General features: G+C 43.5%; 3 protein-coding genes across 4 annotated transcripts; 2 read left to right on the forward strand and 1 right to left on the reverse strand.

Moving 5' to 3' along the window:
• The first annotated feature begins 587 nt into the window (after nucleotides 1–587).
• On the forward strand, nucleotides 588–8086 carry LOC139664573 (transitional endoplasmic reticulum ATPase). Its single transcript, XM_071543437.1, has 18 exons — nucleotides 588–610; nucleotides 1028–1139; nucleotides 1289–1461; nucleotides 1662–1804; nucleotides 2058–2188; nucleotides 3089–3220; nucleotides 3389–3491; nucleotides 3756–3889; nucleotides 4177–4312; nucleotides 4408–4520; nucleotides 4924–5088; nucleotides 5317–5439; nucleotides 5553–5765; nucleotides 5922–6100; nucleotides 6272–6401; nucleotides 6786–6944; nucleotides 7341–7492; nucleotides 7619–8086. The coding sequence occupies exons 1-18, from the start codon at nucleotides 588–590 to the stop codon at nucleotides 7716–7718; spliced, it is 2421 nt and encodes an 806-aa protein (XP_071399538.1). The 3' UTR covers nucleotides 7719–8086.
• Nucleotides 8087–8686: 600 nt separating this feature from the next.
• On the forward strand, nucleotides 8687–11625 carry ndufb7 (NADH:ubiquinone oxidoreductase subunit B7). Its single transcript, XM_071543436.1, has 3 exons — nucleotides 8687–8938; nucleotides 10109–10277; nucleotides 10726–11625. The coding sequence occupies exons 1-3, from the start codon at nucleotides 8827–8829 to the stop codon at nucleotides 10811–10813; spliced, it is 369 nt and encodes a 122-aa protein (XP_071399537.1). The 5' UTR covers nucleotides 8687–8826; the 3' UTR covers nucleotides 10814–11625.
• Nucleotides 11626–12910: 1285 nt separating this feature from the next.
• tecrb (trans-2,3-enoyl-CoA reductase b) lies at nucleotides 12911–23736 on the reverse strand. 2 transcript variants are annotated; one of them, XM_071543432.1, is made up of 12 exons: nucleotides 23672–23736; nucleotides 20678–20728; nucleotides 17248–17299; nucleotides 17079–17123; nucleotides 16886–16989; nucleotides 16150–16265; nucleotides 15448–15553; nucleotides 15040–15112; nucleotides 14893–14936; nucleotides 14572–14629; nucleotides 13984–14072; nucleotides 12911–13715 (listed from the first exon to the last, which is right to left on the reverse strand). In XM_071543432.1, exons 1-12 carry the CDS (start codon nucleotides 23684–23686, stop codon nucleotides 13542–13544), a joined length of 927 nt encoding a protein of 308 aa, XP_071399533.1. In that variant the 5' UTR covers nucleotides 23687–23736; the 3' UTR covers nucleotides 12911–13541. The 2 variants fall into 2 exon arrangements, with proteins under 2 accessions (XP_071399533.1, XP_071399532.1); XM_071543431.1 differs by lacking the exon at nucleotides 23672–23736 and having other exon boundaries at nucleotides 20678–20946.
• Nucleotides 23737–23893: the final 157 nt, after the last annotated feature.

Raw genomic sequence — 23893 nt, forward strand, 5'->3', positions numbered from 1 at the left:
TCCGAGTCAGAAAGTGTTCTTCATGACCAGCTACACACTTGTGATTGCGTGTGCTGGTTAGGAGCTGGGGGAGGGGGAGATATCATGCTATATCTGTACTGGGATTCTCTCCAGGGTAAGACTGTGTGGTATCTCCGTGTGTGTGTGTGTGTGTGTGTGTGTGTGTGTGTCTGTGTGTGCACACATCGGACAGGGGTGGGGGGGTGTAAATAAGATAGGGAAGCAGATGGACATATTTATACCCACACAGACAAACAGACTGCAGGACCCACAGACATGCTGTTTCAAGGCAACAGGGAAAAGGGAGAAAACTGAGACCCACTGCTGAGAACTTGTCAGCCACCTTCTGCAAACCTCCTGGGGTCCAGTAAGACCAAAACACACCAGGGTAGTTGAGAACAGACAGAAACTGAAATCTTTGGCAGAGGTCAGAGAAAGATCAGCTCCCGGATAAACCACTGTTAACGACTGCAGACGACAGTGAGCGCCAAGACCCAGACTGTGTAGAAAGCAGGATATTTGGACCAGAACAGTCCAGATTAGCTAGAACCCCAGCAGCCGTTGGAAAGGAATAAACAAGAGCAGTCATGCCTGCCTCAGGAGGGACAGAGTGAGTAAAACAGCTGTGTATGTGGGTGTGTGGGTGTGTGTGTGGGTGGGTGCTTACTCATGTATATGTGACCATGTATATTTTGTTGATATGGAGCGTGTAATATTCATTTGACATTATTTTATCCAGTAGCCTATACATGTGTGTCAAGAAACTGGTATTATTTAGCAAAGTCTAAATTGCATGTGTAGATGATGGGAATGTCAAGATAGAAGCAGATCTAACATTTTCACATTTACCCCAAATTGCAGATAAATTAACTGTTTAAGATATGTGCATGTTTACAGTGACAGATTATGATATAGTTGCTATGTGCAGAGCAAAACAGGGTCTAAATACAGACTGGTGTCACATGAGGAAATCAGAGCTAGTGGAGTGCATGCATGTGAGTGTCACACTGTGCGTCTTGTTTGGAAGTCCGAAGGGAGAAGATTTCTCAACTGCTATCCTGAAGCAGAAACACAGACCCAACAGACTTATTGTGGACGAAGCTCTAAATGAAGACAACAGCATTGTCAGCCTATCCCAGGTGTGTGCGGGTGTGTGTGTGTGTGTGTGTGTGTCTGTGCTCGTGTGTGTGTGTGTGTGTGTGTGTGAAAGGTGTGAGTATATACTCTTGCCAGGTTTGTATTTGTTCTCAGACGTGTGTGTGTGTGTCTGTGTGTGTGCCTGTACCAGAATAAGACAGAAGAGCTGCAGCTCTTCCGGGGGGACACGGTGGTGATGCGGGGGCGTAAGCGGCGTCAAACAGTGTGTATCATTCTGACCGATGACACCTGTGCAGATGAACGGATCCGCATGAACCGCGTGACGCGCAACAACCTGCGGGTCCGGCTTGGTGATGTCATCAGGTAGACCTCACACCCATGTGTTTGTTAATGGATGAACATCTGGGTTTGAGCTCATTATATAAAATGATCAAGAATAATCCATTGGTGCCTGCTGGTGTGTGAGTGTGTGTATAACTGTAGAACCTTGAGGCATTGTAATCCTGCATTGTTATATGAATAAGCGGGTTCAAATAAAGTATTAAATGTGTCTGTCATCACAGTATCCATGCCTGTCCTGATGTAAAGTATGGGAAACGGATCCATGTCCTCCCTATAGATGACACCATTGAGGGCCTGACAGGAAACCTCTTTGAGGTCTTCCTCAAACCGTACTTCCTGGAGGCTTACCGGCCTGTACACAAAGGTACTCCAACACCTCTTCCACTGAAACTAGGATTAATCTTACCACAATAAAACAGCTCTGTTTATACCATGCTCCAGTAATATCTAATAAATACCAAATAAGTCAAAGAAATTGTTATCAGCTTAAAAAGACCACTATGTTTTGTTTCATGACATATAGACGTGGAAGAGTCATATCACCAACACAACAGCATCCTAAACATGTCTGGATGCTAAAGTCCCCTGTGTTAGCGACTTGTCATCTGTGTTGCCAGGTGACATTTTCCTGGTGCGGGGGGGCATGCGGGCGGTGGAGTTCAAGGTGGTGGAGACTGATCCCAGCCCTCACTGCATCGTTGCCCCAGACACCGTCATCCACTGTGAGGGAGAGCCAATCAAAAGAGAGGTCCGTGAGTGATAGATGAATCCATGAGTGATTGTCATTGTGAGAGAACAGATTCATGCAGTGTTTTTGTCCATCTCCATTGGGACTCATACATTGGGGATTTATGGGGTTTTTATTTATGGGGATTTATGGGGTTTTAAGTTGGTTGGACAAAGTTGTGAGTGGTATCATGTCAATGTCAATACACTCAGTGGCCGCATTTTTAGGTACACCAAGCTAGTAGCGAGTAGGACCCCCTTTTTCCTCCAGAAGACCTTGTTGCATGCTGACTTGATAGCATCATGCAGTGTTTTTTTTGGCAGTGCCAACATCCCATCCACTTCATCCCAAAGGTGCTCTACTGGGTTGAGATCTAGGGCCACTGGAGTAAACTAAAGTCATTGTCATGTTCCTGGAACCTGACTTGCGACAATGTGTGCTTCATGACGGGGCAGTATCCTCCTGGAGGTATCCATTTGACAAAGACTAGACTGGCCATGAATGGATGTTCCTGGTCAGCAAAAATGTTTAGTTAGGCTGCCTATTTTGGTACTAAGGTGCCTAATGTGTGCCAAGAAAACATTCACCACACCATGACACCACCACCACCACCTGTACTGTTGACACAAGGCAGGGTGGATCCATGGATTCATGCTGTTTTACGCCAAATTCTGACTGGGCCATCAGCATGTTGCAACAGAAACTGGAATTTGACGGACCAGGGAATGTTTTTCCACTCTTCAATCATCCAGTTTTGGTGCCTGGAGTCTTATCTTCTTTGTCTTAGCTCACAGAGGTAGAACCTTGGAGCCATTGAGTGGATATGTGTAGCTTCATCCTACAGTAAATATGAGTGAACGATTGAGAATCAACCCAAACTAAACTGAGTCATGCATTCTGTGCTGGTCTTCCCCCTGATAGGACGAGGAGGAGAGCCTTAATGACATTGGCTATGATGACATCGGAGGCTGTCGAAAGCAGCTGGCCCAGATCAAAGAGATGGTGGAGCTTCCTCTCAGACACCCTGGCCTCTTCAAAGCTATAGGAGTTAAGGTGAAACACACACAAAGGCAACCTCGCCCTATCCATCCATCCATCCATCCATCCATCAGTCAGTCTTGCCTTCATCCATTCTAACATTACAGACTTTCCTCTTTTCATGACTTAATGTGTTCTTCCTCATCTGGTCTCTTTCCCATCCCCCTCTCTCCTCTCCATCAGCCCCCCAGAGGCATCCTACTGTATGGCCCCCCAGGCACTGGGAAGACCCTGGTGGCCCGGGCCGTGGCCAACGAGACTGGAGCCTTCTTCTTCCTCATCAATGGTGAGGCTCTCCTCCAGTCACACAGTGTCACACTAAGACCCTCTGGTTTGTACAGATGAAGAGTTTTGTTACAAAATAGGATATCCGTGAAATTAGTTGGCGCCTATTCTTATGAATGAGAAAAACTGAAAACAAATTATGCTACTTTTAAAGGACAGTAGGTGAAATTCTCATTTACTTATTGCATTTCCTATGGCTCTGTGTAGGGGAAATACAGTATATCTATATGTATATTTCTTATGATGTGCATTACTCTCTGCCAAGGTCCTGAGATCATGAGTAAGTTGGCAGGAGAGTCAGAGAGCAACCTGAGGAAGGCCTTTGAAGAGGCAGAAAAAAACGCTCCGGCCATCATCTTTATTGATGAGCTGGACGCCATCGCTCCCAAGAGAGAGAAGGTAAATTAAAGGACACAAAGAGAGGGGAGAATTTGCAATTCAATACACAGTGTGTCACATCTGTAGTATTAATTGTGTGAATGGTTTTGTCTAGGCTGAACCTCATATCATGTAATAACAATATCATGTGGTCAGATCTGGGTGACGGTCAGTGCTACATGTCATCTCCTTCCATCCTTGCTTTTGTGCTTGTTTATTTTCTCTGTTTGCAGTCAAATAAAGTAGAAATGAAAATCTTTAAATGTGTGTGCCTGTGACTGTGTGTGTGTGTGTATGTGTGTGTGTAGACCCACGGTGAGGTGGAGAGGCGTATAGTATCTCAGCTCCTGACCCTGATGGATGGCCTGAAGCAAAGAGCTCATGTTGTTGTCATGGCAGCAACAAACCGACCTAACAGTGTGGACCCTGCTCTAAGACGCTTTGGTTAGGACAGCCTCACACATACACACACACACACACACACACACACACACACATAAAAACGTGGTGATTGCTGCATGTGTGGTGTCTTTATCCAGGCAGGTTTGACCGTGAGATAGACATTGGAATCCCAGATTCCACTGGCAGACTGGAAGTCCTGCAGATCCACACAAAAAACATGAAACTGGCCGAAGACGTGGACCTGGAGAGGGTGAGAGAGTGGAGGAGAGGAGGAGCAGAGGGTGATAGGACAGAAGAAAATAGTCTTCTTTGGTAATCCTTTAAATCAGGGGTTCTCAAATGTCCTCATGTTACAGACCCTAAGATTGACACACATTAGTTCACAGACCCCCATTTGATGAGAATTTGTTCCACATGCCCCTGGGGTGCCCCTGGAGCCCCTTCAATATCCACTGGAGGTCCCTAGACCTCACTTTGAGAACCTTTGGTTTAAATTACAGCCCCTTATTTTCCATAATTTCCATAATTATGTAATCAGACACAAATTGATTCCTGTCTGGCAACCTTCTAATGGCATTTACCCCAATCTTGACATGCACGTGTGCTGTGGATACATTCATTTCAATATCCACACGTTTCTTCATGTATCCCAGATCTCCGCAGAGACCCACGGCCATGTGGGAGCCGACCTGGCAGCCCTGTGCTCAGAAGCTGCTCTGCAAGCCATCCGCAAGAAGATGACCCTCATAGACCTCGAGGACGACTCCATCGATGCTGATCTGCTCAACTCATTGGCTGTCACCATGGATGACTTCAAAGTACATGCACACACACACACACATACACATGCCCACACGTAGACTCAACTGGCAGACATGGCAGAAGAAGTCCCTAAATGGAGATCTGTGTGTTCTGTTACTTGCACATTGGATTAAGAGATACATGAATATTTTTAATAAATGAAAGAATGAAGAGAGATACAGTATATCTCCTTTCCTTTTCCTCTTTGTGTTCACTTTCCCTAACACCACTGTCTCCCCCCTCAGTGGGCGTTAAGTCAGAGTAACCCATCGGCTCTGAGAGAGACTGTGGCAGAGGTTCCTCAGGTCAACTGGGAAGACATCGGAGGACTGTCTGAGGTCAAGAGAGAGCTGCAAGAGCTCGTACAGGTGCAAGAAGCATTGATACACTCATACCAACACAGCAACACGCGCACCTTTGCACATACCCACAAACACAAATCCTACCAACAATCCATGAGTCTTCGTCTTGCTCTCCTTAGTACCCTGTCGAGTATCCAGACAAGTTCCTGAAGTTTGGGATGACGCCATCCCGGGGAGTGTTGTTCTATGGCCCCCCGGGTTGTGGGAAGACCCTACTGGCTAAGGCCATTGCCAACGAGTGCCAGGCGAACTTTGTCTCCATTAAAGGACCAGAGATGCTCACCATGTGGTTTGGAGAATCAGAGGCCAATGTCAGAGATGTGTTTGATAAGGTTAGGAATGGAGAAAAGAAACAAAGTGGGATAAACAGGGTCTGGGAGGTGTGGGAGGAGTTAAGTGGTGAAGTATATTTACATGGCCATCTGTTGCTCATTAAATGTTTCACGCCATAACCTTGCTGACCTCCTGCCCTTTGCCCTCTGCCTCAGGCCAGGCAGGCAGCCCCCTGCATCTTGTTCTTTGACGAGCTGGACTCCATTGCCAAGTCCAGAGGGGGCGGGGCTGGGGACGCAGGAGGCGCAGCCGACAGAGTCATCAACCAGATACTCACAGAGATGGACGGCATGACCAACAAGAAGAATGTTTTCATCATAGGTGCCACAAACAGGTGTGCATGTGGGAATGTCATTTTGCGCAAGCATGTGTACATGTGTCTGTATTTTTGAGTGCACAATGGGAATGGGGATATCTTCCTATTTCATCTAATGTATATCATGACTGTGGTTTGATATGTCTCTACATTACAAGTAAGCTTTCTTCTCCCCATTCGTCCCACCAGACCAGACATCATAGACCCAGCCATCCTGCGCCCAGGCCGTTTGGACCAGCTCATCTACATCCCCCTCCCAGACAAACCCTCACGCACTGCCATCCTAAACGCCAACCTGCGCAAGTCCCCTGTTGCACGTGTCAGTGATACATACACACAAAAACACATACACATGCACACACAGACAAAGACTAATTTCTCTATGCATCTCCCTCCCTCATTTATGCATTTAAGAGTGAGAACAGAAAATGGAAAGTTGGTCTGTCCCTGTATAGGCGCACTCAACTCCTCAGAGGCTGTAACAGGCTGTGTGTGCTTAATACCTAAAGAGGAAGACAAGAAGTTCCTTAAAGGGAGGCATTGTGTTCTGTAACTCTCAGTCTTTGGACTGGGAACACATACACACACACACACACGCAATATCAGAAAAACTGCGTTAATGTAAATGCATTCACAACACATTGGTCTCTCCCCTCTTTCCCCTCTCTTGCTCCTCCTTTCTCTCCCTCCTTCCTTCTTGTAGGACGTGGACCTGGAGTACCTGTCTGGCATCACAGAGGGCTTCTCTGGGGCCGACCTGACAGAGATCTGCCAGCGGGCCTGTAAACTGGCCATCCGTGAGGCCATCGAGGCAGAGATCAAGGCTGAGCGCCAGAGGCAGAACAGACCGGGGATACCCATGGTGAGGCAGCCGGCTCCCCCTGCTGCTACTGACACTGCACTGCATTCTTGTTAATATACGCCATAAGATACAGTATAAAAGAGGGGGATAGATTTGGTCTCTCTCTCTGTCTTTCTCTCTCCCTGACACACACACACACACACACACACACACAGACACACATATTCCACTCCTCTAAATAGTGCCAAGCTGTGTGTGCTCGGCACAGAAAGAGACCGTGGAAGATAAAAAGTTCCCTAAAGGGCGGCTGTGTGTTCTGTAACATTCAGCCTTTGGACTGGGAACACACACAAACATTCATACACACACACACACACACACACACACACACACACACACGTCCACATTCAATATACTCCACAATATAGTCCACATCATTTCTCTCTCTGTCTGCAGGATGAAGACTATGATCCAGTCCCAGAGATCAGGAAGGATCACTTTGAAGAGGCAATGCGATTCGCTCGTCGCTCTGTCAGCGATAATGATATCCGCAAATATGAGATGTTTGCTCAAACTCTGCAACAGAGCCGAGGTTTCGGAAACTTCCGGTACATAAGAAAGCACATCTATACAAATGATTCACCACGGAAAATATAGTCTTGATCTCAACTGGTTAAATAGACAAGCCAAGCTTGTTTTTTTTTAACTCCTGTACATCTCGTTCTCTCTCTTAGGTTCCCTTCTGGTTCCCAATCTGGAGGTCAGGGGTCAGGCTCTGGGTCAGGGGGCTCAAGCCTGTACAGAGATGAAGGCGAGGAGGATCTCTATCAGTGACAAAAACTCACAGTCAAGTTCCCTGCTCCCCAACTATGCCCGCCTTCCTTGTAGGGACGGAAACAGAAGAATAATGAAAGAGGACACAAAGGGACACAGAGGGACAGAGGGAAAAGTGCACGGCAGTGAATTCTGTTCTAGTGTTTAAGTTTTGGTGTAAAAAGCATTAAATATGTAACACAGTTGCACTGAGATTAAAAAAAAATAATACATGTGCCAAGTGCCATGCTTAGCAACAGTAATGTTGGTGCATTGGCTATTCATCACTACATTGCAATGTCTCTGAACTGTAAGCTGCAAAGCGTGTTGTACTGAAGTTGTGTAAGTTGTGTGTGTGTTATCAAAATATGATGAGAAATGTATGTGTGTATGCCATCTATTATGTTGATAAATTTGATGTGGTGTATCAAGGAATAGGGAATGCTATATTTTTGTATGAATAAAGAGCCTGTGTGATTCAATGATCTTTTCCATAAACAACTCAAATATGCATTCTACAGAAAAAGCAGTGTGTAGCCTACACCTAATACTTGTGTGTCTATCGACTTGTGACAAGAAAATCACAAAATACAGTGGGGGTCGAACATTTTCAGAACAACTCCTGTCATAATTCCAAATACAGGGATAAAGTGTTCAAGAATCACTGTGTACTGATACGGTAAATATATATATATTTCTGTCATTTTTTCTGTAATTGTAAGTAATCACTGATTCAGCTGTAATACTTGTTTACACTGAGACTAATACAGCCTTCTTCAATGTTCAAGCCACACAAACAGCATGATTTAGCTCTACAATATGACCTAAAGTAAGTAAGTAAGTTTATTGTTAAAATAACTTTAACAATGCTACCAAAATATAAAAAGAAATGCCTGTATACAAAACACTGGTCACTAGTCAGCGGAACTATTGTGATTTTGTGTTCTGGGGAAGTGTTTCCCTTCAGTACTGCCCGACTGTTTATTTCCGTTGAGGGACGGAAGTAGCTACAGGGAGCTTGTGGAGGTGACCGAATGGCATACTGCAGAATAACTGTTAAAATATTAGATTAGCACGCAAACAGAAGTTATATATTTTTCGATAATAGTGTATTCATATCGTTCGCACCATGGGAGCTCACCTTGGTAGACGGTATATCACCGAGACGGAGACCGAGCCAGACCCAGCGAAGAAATACGAATTCGACCCCCAGGTCGGCTTCGATGAGAGGAAAGAGAGAGGTCTGTCGTTGGTTACTAGCTGCTGGATCTAATAGCTGTTACATTCACAGTGTTTATTTGTGATCTGTGTTGTAGAATGTATTATCTACCATGCCAAATGAACTAGTCAAACGTTAGCTACGCTAGCTAGCAACACGCCTATGGCAAAGTTAAGTGCGATTGCTAGCTAAATAGAAAGTGTTGTAGAAGTAACAAGCTTAGTTTGCTCCGTGATGAGTGTCAGTCCGTGGACAGCTTGGTAAGTAATTTCTGCTTTAGCTGCTCATTTCAACAACGATCTCTAATTATGTGGCCAAACTCGTAGTCATCTGATAACATCTAGTCAATAAGCAGCTAAGCTAGCTATTAGTTACTGCTAACATGTCTGAAGTTACCTGGTTGGTCCTGATTCATGCCGCCCTCTTTCTGTCTGATGGAGACAACGTCACGTCAAACTGTAAGACGAAATATAGCAGTTTAAAACGAGAATACTGCATATTACATGTATATAAAATGGATATATGTCTTTGGCACTTGGCATAAAAAAAAATCCTTAATAGGTGCAAACATACTGTACATGCATTGTGGGGCATGTCATGACATCCACTCCTCCTTACGGCATGTATCCAATCCTGATGTTTGGATTGAATGTATGCTAAAACCAAGAATTGACTCTTAACAGTTCAGCTTGATGAATGGCTGGACCTGGGAAGACCTTTTGGTGTTAGTTATTGCAGGGCCACATCAACTCCTTTTAAACCTTGCTTAATCCATATTATTCCAATCCATCAATACACAGTTACTTACTTTGGTAGATAAATAGGAGGTGTTTTCAGTCAGATGGCAATGGCAGTGTCCCACAAAAACATGAAAGGTTTTATTAGGGAATGTACTAAATAATAAGCACAAGTACTGTGAGCTGGTGTGCATGAGATAAAATACTGGACTACTAATACAACATCAATTAAATACATTTAGGCTACTTTCATGGTGCACTGTGTAATTTGAATGAGTTTTTGGGTGCCACCAACAATGTCTTGGTGGGCCAGAATTTCAATATCGACCCATACACCTATACACAAAAGCCAATTTACTACATTGGCAGTGACCCTAGTTTAATAGCACAATGGATAGTTGCATCAGGTCCTGTATATTGGTAAATTACTGTAAAAAGTTGTATCCCTTCACCAGAGATGGTAGCGAGCCAGGAGCAGATGAACCTGGCCCAGCTACCATTGGAGCAGAGGGACTACTGCGCCCATCACCTCCTGAAACTCATGAAGTGCAAGAGGGACAACTGGCCCAACTTCCTGGCTTGCAAGCACGAGAGACACGACTGGGACTACTGCCAGAACCAAGAGTAAGTTTGGACATTTGCAAGCTTTGATTTTCAGTCTTTCACACAATTTGATCCCCTTGACAATGACGGTTTCTGCAGACCAAAACAAAGTGTGTAACTGGATTAACTAGGTCATTTGTCATGTATAGTGAGAGCAATGCCGTGTAGGCCTCCAGGGTTGAGTTCACCACTAAGTCAAATCAGTGATGCTCTTACTGCAAGATTTTGTAAACAAAATTAAATTAACAATAAAATTTCCTTTACTTTTTGAAGATAAATGTCCCGCAATAAACCTTAAAGGAGCTTTCATGTTTTGTTTTGTTTTGTTTTTGTTGCCCAAAATTGTTTTTATCTCGAAGATCATCTAACCACCACTAACTTACAATGGCACTGAAGTGTATTCAAGATCCACAACTTGGTGTTTAACAGCTTAACTGAGGCTAAATTCCACCTGTGTTTCTGTCTACAGCTATGTAATGCGTATGAAGGAGTATGAGAGGGAGAGGAGGCTCCAGCTGAGGAAGAAGAGAATCGAGGCCCAGGCTGAGGCTGCGTGATCTGAACCTTCTTCTTCTCTGTATATACCTGCTGCTGTCCTTAATAAACAATCTTGTTTAGCTCCACCACCCAGAGTTTTATTGATGTCAAGACATCCAGTAATCCTCTAGTTGACAATATCACCCAACAGTTTAATACAGATGGTCAGCAAATTGCAAAATCAGAAGTTTGTCAGTGATCTTAGTAGCTGGTTAACCAAAGTGCAAATGAGATTTGAAATTCATCTTGAAATGTTAGTGAACTTCTTTACATGACGACTCATCTAGAGTCTCATCAATAGGGAAGCAGTAGTATTTATAGCCCAGTTGAACCATTTATACCTTTCAGCTGTAAAAGTGGCTTTAGTGACTTTACTCTTTACAGAAAATATTTTGTGATCCTGGACAATTTTAATGTTATCAGTGATGCATTTTTTACATAAGCACCTACAAATTTCATCCTGTATGGAAAGACTATATCAGTAATCTTCCCACCTACCATCATGACTTGTCCTTTGAAATCACACTTGCAGATGCACACTATGAGGTGGTACACTTAGATTTGTTCCTGACGATTATCAAAGCTAAACATCCATTCCAAAGTCAATTGTTGGCACTGGTAATGTTACACTAAATATTAAACAATATCTACAATGGGATATATTGTGACATAACTATTATTTTCCTGACATTACCAGGAAACACTGGGCTTCAACTACCAATTGTATGAACAGATTTTAACTTAAATTGTGTTCACAAACAATTTCACAAAGTACTGCTCTGATGAAGGTGTAATACCGAAACACGTTAGCAGTCACGGCCAAAAAATAAATTGGTGAAAATGAGTTGACGTCTTCTTCGTTATATTCTTTTTTATTATTGGTGTGCTGCTTTCTTTCAACTCTAACTCTTATCATTGAAGTCCAGCACCCAGCTACAAAGTAGCCTTTTGGAAGAAGCGCACCCGTTTCTATTTTGAATTTCACAAAGCATTCAGCGTTCAATCCTTTTATTCTCTATTTATCTTTTTTTCTTTGGTACAAGCAAAAGTCTCCAGTAATCTGAAATGTTCTTATGGTCAGATTTGCTCAAGAGATTTATTCTTTTGTAGACATTATGCCAGATGTAAACCAGTTGTTTATGGTTAAAGATCTAAATTTTGCAAATGCCATTGGTATAATCATGAATTTTTACATATAGGCTATCTGAACTATCTGAATTAAGTAAGGAAATGTAGACTAATATATTAATTATGTATATATGCATTGGTGGAGAGTAACAAATGGCTCATGATGCACTTAATTAGAATAATAATGAGTTTAGTATAAGGTATAAATTAAGTCGCTACACAAAACAGTTTACACAGCACAGAAAGGAGATATATATACATATATACAGTATATAGATCACCATTAACCTGAGAGAGAGATGCAGATGCTTTTTGAAGTAAATCAGTCTCCAGCCCCATCTTTGGCTGGATGCCTGACACCGCTGGCTCTTCCAGTTATCCCCCATTCAGAGCTTTCAAGTGCCCCACCCTCCACCTGTGGCCAAAGTGCTGCGCCGATCCTTGAATCTAATTTCATATCAAACCATTTCTTTATTATTCTATCAAATGTGTGGGGCTCAGATGATACAGCATTTACAGTATTTGTAATTTCTTGCCACTTTTTTTTTTTTTTTTTCCTCTCAGTGTGGTACTCCTGATCTGACACTTGAAATGAACAGCTTTCTTTGTAGGAGCCTCAGTCAATCAAACTTATATTTCAAAAGTTCTTGTTAAACCCATTTTTGCATCAGCGACAGAAGCCTCCTTAAGAAAAGTTTTGTGAATGAGCCCCATTAATTGCAGGGCAAATACGGTCATGAGGTTTCTTACTATATCATGTAGAACAAATTGTGCATGTAACAAGACATGATAGTGTTGGGTAAACTCTCCTTTGGTAGAAATACTGTCCTCAATCCATTTCAGAGTGTGCTTTGGAATTGGCTTCATTGTTGGACAGGACTTGTTGATTTGAGGCTGGGAGAGATTCGTCTTGAGAAGAAGCTTTACAACCAGATTGACACCTGTAATTTTTTGTGAGTACACAACTGAGCAAGGCAACAACATTTTGGTTAACCTTTTTTTAATAAATTACTTTGTCAGACATCAACAAAAATCAAGTCCCAAAAGAAAGCGCAACCACAAGGTTGTCATGTTTTCAAATTGGATTCATGGATATCAAAACTAAACAGTTTAAGATTTGTTGAATACTATTTCTTCACCAGATGCAGATTCAGCCCAAAAAGATAGATGAGATCAGAGTGGTCGGACATCTCACTCTTTCATACTGTGTCCGTCATTCAAGATCAGAATTACAACTGGAAGCTCAGACACAGATAATTCATGATAGCCAATCAGAATGGGTTGTTCGTTTGCAAAAAAACACATCAGAGCAAAGGTATAGTGTTGTACAATTTCCCATAACATGGCAGGGAATAAGGGCATGAATTGGGAGGAGAAGGACAGAATTGGGTACAGGAAAAAAAAGAAAAGAAAAGAAAAAGGGGACAGAGTTGAATTCTTTCCAGGTTAGTCTAATCAGTTCCAGTGTAGATGTTGGAAGAGGGGAAGAGGGAGGGAATCTTGTTCTTTTCAGAGGAGAGATAGATCAGTTAGGGTTAAGGGTGGGGTGGGGGGGGGGGTGTACTTGGCTCCTACAAAGGGGGCAAGTTGGATGGGAAGAGGGAGTTGCCATGTAGTCCTCTACAAAATGAAGGGCAGGATAGGTGAGCGGAGGGGGGGGTAGTCACGGAACTCCTTCAGGTAGCTGCGGTGCTTCCCCTTGGCCCACACCGTCATCTGGATGAAACCCACCAGGGTGAAGAAGGCCACCGGCAGGCACTGGGTCATCAGTGTGAAGCCGAGCCAGGAGCCCAGCTACAGGAGGAAGAGGAGAGATGTTACACACACCGTTACCACCAGAGGGCAGCAGCTGTATGTATAACAGTAACAAAGCTTCCAGGGTTCACTACATTAAGACAGTCTAGAGGGTGGACCCATTACCTATTAAATGGGTGAAACATGCAACTGTGTCCCCGTTTTTGACTAAATGTCCTGTTCATGCACTGTTACAAAACTCAGATTTTACTTGCCCTACAGAAAACACATTATCAGCCACCAAAGTGATTAATAAAGCATGTCTTACTTCGTAGGTGTAGTTGGGGCAGGAGACCAGTAGGAAGATCCAGGTGAAGGGGTTCTTAGTTGGGTAGGGAATCTTCCTGGTCTTAGAGCCTGGGGAAAGAGAGGAAATTAGTTGAGGAAGAGGGTGAGGAAGCTCTGAGTCAAAATATTGATTTGAGTGTTTGATTCATGTGGGAAGGAAGTTGCAGGTGCAGCCTGTAACTTCAAGGACAATTCTGGCCATAGTGAGTGCTAAGCCTATTTTCCAAAGTGTTCTCTCATCCTCATTCTTCCCTCAGTCCAGTCTAAAATCTAAAGGTGTGGTCAAAGTGCCCACGCTTACTACACTTATAGTAGTTTTCCACCTCCGAAATTTGGTTTTGGTATAGTTTGGAGTTGAATGAAAGTGAATGGTGTCTAGAGGTAGGGAAATAAGTCACATGATAACTGTTTCTCTGGTAGAAGCATGTTAAAAATCCACAGGAAAGGGAGAGAGGGCACGCTGGAAAATGGGCTTAACATTTACTGTAGCCAGAATCATGCTTTAACTGTTTATGCCTTTATGTATATGAGTGACAGGCAAATGTGCATGTGCGACAGGTGTGTGTACCTGGTGGACGAAGGTTCCTGAGAGCAATGTGGATGGAGAAGTTGCCGATCTGACAGAACTGAGGATGAAAACATTGTTACTGGGGCAGCAGGCCAGGGGGTAAATACTGAGATCTCATCGAGTAAATTATGGAAAAGCTGGAAATCAGGGACTTGTTATGAAAAAGCTCTTGACCACTACTGATTGTTCGCTTCTAAGGATGTCAAAGAAAGACAAATATACCATTTACACGGCCAGCTAGGGCTACTGACATGTTTATTTACATTTGTCCAAAAAAGTCTGCAGAACAAAGCGTCGAGGGCAAGACAGAGAGGTTCTTACCAGGAATATGATGAGGGCCAGTCTTATTTGTTGCTCCCCATAGACTGCAACAAGACACTCACAGTTAACATATAGTAAGTACTTGAGTATAAAATGATAAACCGCTCTAGTATGTACGTGTTTGTGTGTGTGTGCATGCATACTCACTGGGTGGTGTATACAGTGGGTGATTGATATAGTAGGCCATCCATGCAGCAAAGCCCCAGTAGTAGGTACAGTTCTGAAACACAGAGAGGTTCAGGGTGGAAAAATCACTGCACCACTGTTACTACTACTACTCACATCACCTCACCAAGACTTATGGTGGCAGGGTCATATTTAGGTTCTCAAGACACAGACTCAGCAGTTTCTTATACAAATTTGATACAACCCACATTACATCCTTGTATCCATCAGCTCATTGGCAGTGTAGCACCGCTAATGAACTGACTGAGCCAGGGAGTGGGATGGAATAGGATAGGATCAATTAGTGTTCACAGTGAATGTCATCTGTTCACTGTGGCTGTCATCACTGGGTCAGAGTGATGTCAGGCTGGAATTACTGTCGTGTCTCACCTTAAAGATGTTGCGTAATGGCATGGTTCCATGAGAGAAGCGATGGACAAAGAGTGTCTCCAGCAGCCTCTTTACGTAGTGGAAGGAGTGACACATACAAGCCAGACTGGAAAAAAGCAGAGACAACTACATTAGACTGTGATCATATAGGACGCTTTTATCTTGCTCTGTGCAGCTGTAGAGCAAGAGCTCACAGGGTGCAAGGAGCATTACATCATTCTCACTATCTTAACACTATCTGATTAGTGCTAGCTAGCTAACCTGAAGAAATCAAGGGAATAGCATTGTTAAAAGTAGAAATGGACAAAAGAAAGTGAGCTCATTCTGAAACAGAGGATGTTGGTGCATGACATGACATCCTTCTAGGAAGAAGAGAGCATGGAGAGTTTATCTTGTCCAACAGCTCTGCCTAGATTTCAAGGGCTATTTTCACATTGATGTAATTCGCAGTGCGGCTAAAGTTGAGACATGTTGAACTTGGAGCACCCAGGGGAGCACCCCAAAATGTGGCTTGTCTTCAGTGTGACATGCATAATTTAGAGGAGCCGCTCGCCTGCCGTGACCAAACCACTGAAAAAAAATGTGCAGTCACATTCAAAAAAGCATCCTATGTGATCACAGCCTTCCTGCAGTGCCCTCGTTAGCCTAAATGCTTGTTATGTTTGTGAATCACTGTGATAATACCGTGTTGGAGACACTCACTGTACGACCCAGTGTTTACTGGTGGTGAAGTCATATTTGGGTGCGTAGATGAAGGGAACCCGGAAGTAAAACATCAGATAGATGAGCAGAGGACCGGCATACTCTGTCAGGAAGACCTGAGAAAAGGGCGGAAAGAGGGACAGAAGAGGCAGAACTGTTACAGATAATCCAGTGCCAGTGAAGTTTATGTTTCCCTCTCCCTCAGCATTGGACTGTCAGGTTAATTCATATATACAAACACAAATTCTGATCATATACCTGGATTCATTTTATGCTTTCACTAGCCCTCTTTCCATCTTGTCATACCATTAATAAATTGGCTGGCTGACGTATAAGAAACATAAATATCTTGCATTGTCTCTCTTTCTCTGACAGACACCTGCAGCCATATAACCTCTCCTTTTGGCCCCACCATTCACCATCTTCCCTCCCCTTGTTCTCTCTCCCTCCCTCCCTCCCTCTCTGTCACTACCTGCCTCTCTTCCAGTTCCCGGTAAAGTCAATATGACAGGAACTTTCATAGTGAACCTCTCCAAAGTAAATTAACCTTGAGGTCAAGAGGAAACTTTTTCCCTACACACTCTCTTCTTGCCCAGGGGGAAATCTCAATATAGCTCCACTTGATCCCACACACACTCTGATCTATGTGGGCTTGTCAAGACTCCAGCCCCATCTGCCTAATTGTCAAAGCATGACCGTTTCTGTCTTTGGATGCTGTCTGTGTGTGTATACTCACTGTGACCCAGCTGATCTGGGCTCCGAGGTCTCTGAAGTAGAAGGTTGCGGTGGTTCCCACAGGGAGATGCTGGAGAACATCCTCATCCTTCAGAGACTTCCCCTCTGGAACACACACACACTTATTTTTAGTAGACTGGCACTACTACATTCACTAGATGATACGGAAAACCATCAAACTTCAGCTGTCTTACTGGGGTCGAGGCGAATGGACTGTCTGGCTGGGTACCACTGAGGATCTGAAAAAGAGGGATGGACACACAGAGAGTAATTAATCAGTTTGTCTGTGCTGCTTAGGGGATTTCCTTCATCATGAATCTGATTTATGAGGCTTTAGAATGCCAACAGAGGGATGACACTCACGGCTCTTGTGGAACATCGACTTGATCTCCCCGATAGTGGCATTTGGCTCAACCTGCAAATAACAAGGTATTAAATGGGGGGACACATAGAGTACATGCGCATACACACACACACACAAAGGAATAGATAATGCTCCTGTTTTCCATTTGTCGGTGATTAGTGGTAAATTTAGCTCTGGCTGTGCCCACACCCCATGGACATAGGCCATTTAACAGCTGGTATCAGGGCTTCAAAGTCCCTAAGCGCGCACGCATGCACACAGCCAAAATACCCGACCTTGTGCCAGTCTGCCAGCAATGGCAAAACTACCCCAAATATAAACACAATGACAACAAAATGGAAAAATACATAGACATATGAACACACAGACGCACACAGCTATTACAGGAAGGAGTAATAGAGCAGTGAAACCCAGAGGATTGAGGCTGAGTCAGGTTATTTAAAGTCATCACCGCATCCCCATTATCTGATCAAATGGCATTATCCGTTTGGGTTGAGGCAGCTTAGACTCTACATAGCCCCCTGAGACCATTCACTAATGGGCTAACAAAACCACTGTCTGCCAACAGGTGGCTATCTACTTTTTATGTTGAATATAATTCAACAAGGTGCTCTTATGAAGGCTTTATGCTGAAACGCATTAGCCTGATGAAGCCAAAAATAAAAATAAAATTCTAAACTGAGACCGAGTCTTGCTGTTTTCTGGATTTTTGGAGTGCCGCTATCCCATGTTCCCCATGGTTCTCTTTATAATTCAACAAAGATCTGAGTAATCAAACCCACGTTCCATTCGTCATGATTGTATGACAGATCTACAAGACAAACAAATAACTTTAATGATTTTTTGCCTTACTAATATTCCAATTTAACTATATGGAAAAATCTGCTGTAGGAGCACGGTGACTGGATGCTGGGTTTGATGACTGAGACTCGTGTTTACTTTTACTCATTTATCAAAAATCAAAACAGATTCAGTGCTAACCTGCTGCACCCTTCTGCTAGATTAATATGAAAACAATCTATCTGCACTGAACACCATTATGACATCCCAGAGGTTTACCCTGTTGCTTGTTAGAGTTTCCCAAAACCTTTAACGGTACGTCTAACTGTGTCTGTTGGCCTGAAATGGGAGAAAGGTATTAAGATTAAACTAAGATGCTTTTGTGAAAATTTTGATCTAAATATAATGGCATCATTAAGTTCACTGTCCAGGCAAAGGTCTGATATGTGATCAAATTAAACCAAGAAAAAACAATAACTTTGCAAATGTGTTACTCTGTAGCTAATATTTTTCAAGGTGAGCTCATAAATCAAAGGTGTGTGAAAGCCCCTACTGGACTGAACAAAATTATATGGCACATGAACGTTTGTATTAAACCATTACTCCCACTGAACTCCATGGGAATTCGAGCCACAGGATGAACTCCTGCGAATTTGTAAGTTTCGTGCTTGTTGGAGGGCACTGGCTTTTGGCTGGTATAATAGTCCAGGACCCAGACATGTAATAAGTCACCCATTTATTCAACACTGTACCAAACAACTGTATGACACAGTCCAGTATAAACAGTCTGGTAGTGCCACTTTATCTCAATAATTACGTTCAGCAGAAATTGGCCTGAACAATTTTCATTTTAGGGCATTTTCAGTAAGTGTTAATGAACAGCTAAAGAACTACAGATCATTTTGTTCATGGTCACCCCATTTCTTGTCCCCTGTATCTGAATCCTAAACAGTCTCCTCAAAGACTTTGTGTGAACTTATGCATCTGTGGTAAACTGAAGGTGAACTATACATAATTTAACTATTGATGAGGTCCACCTGAACACCACAGGCCATTTTCAAGTTCACAACATATGCACAGGCAGGGTTGATATTCCAGACAAGGAGCTCAGCCACTTGGGCCCAGACAGCATGATGACATCACTGAGACTATATCTCTCTCCAACCCTCTTCTCTTTACTTTCCATTATTTCTACATGCTTTGTTTAGTATTACGGAACAAATTACTCAAGTCTATAACCCTGACCCAGACATGATATTGTACCTTAACCTTATTTCGCACTCAGCTGAAGTGCCAGTTCAGCTGTGTTAACCTACTTTATAAAACCATTCCCCCGCAGGGGCCTCCGTCCAGATCTAGATCTATATCAGTCATATCTGTGAAACTGCCTCTCACCAGGTGTTAAGATCATGGATGCTGTCACCATGGAAACTCTGCTAAGCTGACAACTGGGTAGAAAGCTATGGTAATCCAGCAAGGATGGCATCTGATATCTCATGGTCCTGAGGAACAGCCTTTGATAAGCCGAGACTGTCCTGACTAACAGGGTAACACCACTGTAAACCTGGCTAATGCAACTCTATAGATCAACAGGCCTAGCACTAACAACAAACTAAACCTGCTTAATACAACAGTAATAACTTACAGGCCTTGCACTAACAAATTAAACTCGACAATAACAACTCACAGGCCAAGCACTAACAATAAGCTAAATTCGCTTGATATGACAATAGGCTTAGAACGATCAAACTAAATCTGGCTAATACAGCCGTGATACCTTTTGGTCCTGACTGTAACAGCTTAAATCTGACAGCAATAACACACTGCCCTAGCACTAATAAAAAACTAAACCCGACTAGTACAAAACATCTGTAAATATTGCAACCCTTTAAAACTCTTTATACTTTCAAACCCCACCAATGAGATTTAAATTTGCAGCACTCTGGAAGAACATGGCGAATGAAAGCTACAACTACTGCTCCTGTGACATAACATTTTCTACTCACCATCAATGTCCAATGTGTGGACATTACCTGCAAAAATATCTAGTCTAAATAATTGAAAAAAAAAAAAAATCACCAGTACCTAAATGGGAGACTAACAACTTAACTTACTGTGTTTGGATTTTTTTTTTTTAATTAAATTAAACTATTATTATGCGTTCTTAGTATAAGTTACTTAAGGTCAAATAAAATAACATAAATAATATGCCAAACAACAACAAACTAAATCTGGTCATGCTGTCCAAGAGTTTCTCCACTTAAAGCCTTTTGGTCCAAACATGTTTTTTCTAGATCTGCATAACAGCCTCAATTACTTTTTTTCATATCAATCTAGTTTCATATATGAAGGTCTCTGATAGTGAATGCTAAAGCTGCAGTAGCTCTATATGTTCCAGAAAAGATCTTTCTGGAATACACATAGCTCTGGCAGACGTTTTACAGTACTATATGCCCAGCCAAATTGCACCTGTTGCATTTAGTAAACATACAGACACACAGCAGAGACCCAAGGACAGTTAAATGTGCACACACAGTCATCGGAAAGACTTCTGGGAGAGCTGAGGTTAGTAAAGTCAATGAGCATGCTTTAACTTACATAAGGATGAAAACTCTTACAGCCAAATGAAAAAGAGAAGGAAGTTCTTACCTTGTCCAGGAAGCAGAGCTTGTCCTTTGTCTTGGCATCCAGTATCTCCACCTCAAAGAAAACAACAGCTTTTTTAGCTTTCTTAGCAGGCTTACGTTTGGCTGGGGCAGAGGCCGCCGCCGATGCAGCGGCCGCTGCCCCATTAGCCGGCTTCTTCGGGCTGGTGGCCTCTAGAGCTAGGGCATCCATATCCACTCTCCTCCTCCTGGACTCAGTTTATTCCCTTCTTCCCCTCACTCTTCCCCTTGGTTCTCTCCCCGTTCTCCACCTCTAAACTGACTATCCCAGATCCACGCAAAGGCAGAGAGGAGAGGGGCAGCACTCAGCTGTGGAAATAAATATCTCTCCCCCCTGCTCCTCTACCCCTCCCTGTTCCTCCTTTCTGTCATTCTCTCACCCTCCCTCCCGCTTTGCCTCCCTCTCATTCCTTCACTTCTGGCACGCTGCTTTATTTAACTGCCAGCCGACCCCCTGTAGCGTGGAGACACGCAGCACGCGTGTGCACAGTCGCATACATTGGAATGCCCGATTCCCCTGGCAAATTATTCACGGTAGATCATCTGATTATGTCTGATGAAGGAAGTTTGTACAACATTGATCAGTAATAGCCACATTTCAAGGCTGCAGTAACTTGGTTTTGAAATATAACCCCACCCCAAAAAAAGACACCTGAGGATCCCTGTCACCCCGCAAACCCCAGCCAAGAGGGAAGAGGGGGGGGGGGGGCATTATGACAAACAGAATCCCCCTTCCTCCTCCTCCCCAGTTTGACCCCCCTCTCTTCCTCTCCCCAGCTAAATATAAATGTCTACTGCTGGCTCTGCATAACCAGCCCTCTCCCTGCTGACCCCCTCCCCCCACCCTTACCCCTATGTAGTGACGTCATTGGCTCAGTGTTGACTAGACTTTGAAATACTGTCATTCAGTCAGTCAACTTGTCTGTCGGACTTCCTCAGGTCATCCACAGCCAACACTGCTCCAGTCCGGAGAGACACTTGGCTGAACAAGGTTGGGGTCTCCCATACGTAACCCACCTGTCTTTTACAGCCTGTAGTATCTTGACACCAAGTGGAAAATCCTCACATGTGGAGACAGCCTCTCCTTACACACCGGGGTGATAATACTCCAGACTCTAAAGGATTAGTTAGGGCATTCCCCTCTGTGTAGCCAACACCCCCCACCCCCACCCCCCAAACCCCAACCTCCCCCCGGGATGCATAAAGTTACACACACATTTTGTTTTGTTGTGTTTGTTTCTCTCTTTCTTTTGCTTGTTTGAGGTGAGATGCTTTTTTATAAATTTCTTTCTTCTGGTTTTTTTTATCTCATCTGCATGAGTAAGTAATTTGCATCTTGTCTTTCTGTACTTTCTATTGGTGCTTTGAATAACTTAATTTCTATGTTTTATCACTGTACAAATAAATCTTAAGACTCTCACACTAACAACAAGCATGACAGATATTGTATTTGAGACTTCTTCTCAGGCAAACAACCCCATCTCAGTCCTCCCCTCTCTCAGTGCCAGTCCTACCCATTACCACTGTACCTCCCCCATTTTGTCTATATAAAGCCCCTGTCTAGCAGGGTGGCCAGTGGCATCCTGTCCTGGTAAAGCACTCTGGGTTGAGGGTGAAGCTGGGAGAAATAACCTTTTATTGAAACAGTGGGCTTCTATAGTATGGTGGACGCATATGGCTGCTGGGTTTGCCCATGCCTCCTGTCCACATTCAAGGTAAGAGACCATTTGTGAAATTTGGGTGGACAGGTCTTGTATGTTTTCACGGATCCAATGACGATTTGACTGGAGATTTTGTATACGCAACCATCCAGTGTCCTAGTGAGTGTGTAAGCAGGGCAGCAAGGCAGCAGCAGGTGTCACTGTGAGGGTGATGCAGCTCTCTGCTGCCACCTGCTGAACATCTAGTGAAACTACAGCTGCGCTTGTCTCAAGATGTGAACAGAAAACCCATTCACTACAATTTAGGTCCAAGCCATGGTCAAGACTGTCAATAGTACAACTTTGGATATTTGAAAATTGAAATGCTTTAGTTCGATAATGCATCGACAGGCTTCTACTTTTTTTCTCTTTATATAAGCTTGGTATAGGCTAGCCTCCTGTTCTTAGCCACCAAAGAAACACTTGTCTATGGAAAGACTCCGCTGGCTGGGGCAGTTTCTGTCAAGCTGCTTCAAATCCTGTCTGATGGGTTTCAGTGCTTATGAAACTATTTGTTCAGATTCAGAGAAACTTTCAGTGTCTGCAGTAGGCTACAAATGCTAAGTAATAGGAACGTTTTACATGAATGAAAGAGAATGTAAAATACTAAAATGCCTTTTCAATCTACAGTGAAGCCTTTGTGCAAAACAAAAGGGGCAGTATCACTTGTCTAATGTGTCATATTAACTGAGGCCTGGCTAGTGGTCACTCAGCAGAGCCTACACTATGACTACTGGTTAAGACTAGTGCAGTCAAGTCAGACCCGAGCAAATAGGGTTAAAATTACAGCGAAACGGTAAATGAGGTTGAGATTGCGCACTTGACTGTTCACCTGCATTATTGGGTAATAACAAGATAAGAGCACCAGTGGCTCATTCTAACCAGAGGTGGCGATGATGGCCTGCATTGTTCCAACACAGAGAGGGTTCTGTCTTTATCTCGCAAAAAACGCACAGCCGATATCCAGAATCTAACGAATATGCAACATGTACACTTTTTCATAACTTTGGGTGCAGCTTGACTCATATGTCTCCAACACTGGCCAATAAAACCGTTAAATTCCGTGCGTCAGGCCACAAAACCCGATCATAGCATCCAGCCCATGACAGACGGAGTGGTAACAGCATGAGATCATCATTGCTTACATTGAAGCTGTATTTTACCAATCTACTGACGTTCATGCTTCACAAATCAGTAACAATTCCATAATGATTTGGACAGTCAAATTGGAACAATATTCCCCATTGAGGGTTTAGAGTTACACGGCTACTACTTACCTCGTAGTGCTTCATCTTGGCAGCCTGCACTCCCTTCCTTTTATCCAAGCTGTGTGATAGCTGCAGCCTCCAATCAGAGGAATAAAATGCGAGCGCTAAGGAGTTTACCACACTCGTTCCACAGCCAATCAAAGCGGTCTGCCGTCAAGCGAACACGCCCAAATTGTCAGCACTGTAGCCAATGAGATTTGGGCAAATGGGGAGGTCGGGGATAGGCTAAAC

The sequence above is a fragment of the Centroberyx affinis genome, unplaced genomic scaffold (genome assembly GCF_046629955.1).
Source record: "Centroberyx affinis isolate AG114_WGS23_722 - 3 ecotype Tasmania unplaced genomic scaffold, CSIRO-AGI_Caff_v1 ptg004317l_1, whole genome shotgun sequence".
NCBI classification, from domain to species: Eukaryota; Metazoa; Chordata; class Actinopteri; order Beryciformes; family Berycidae; genus Centroberyx; species Centroberyx affinis.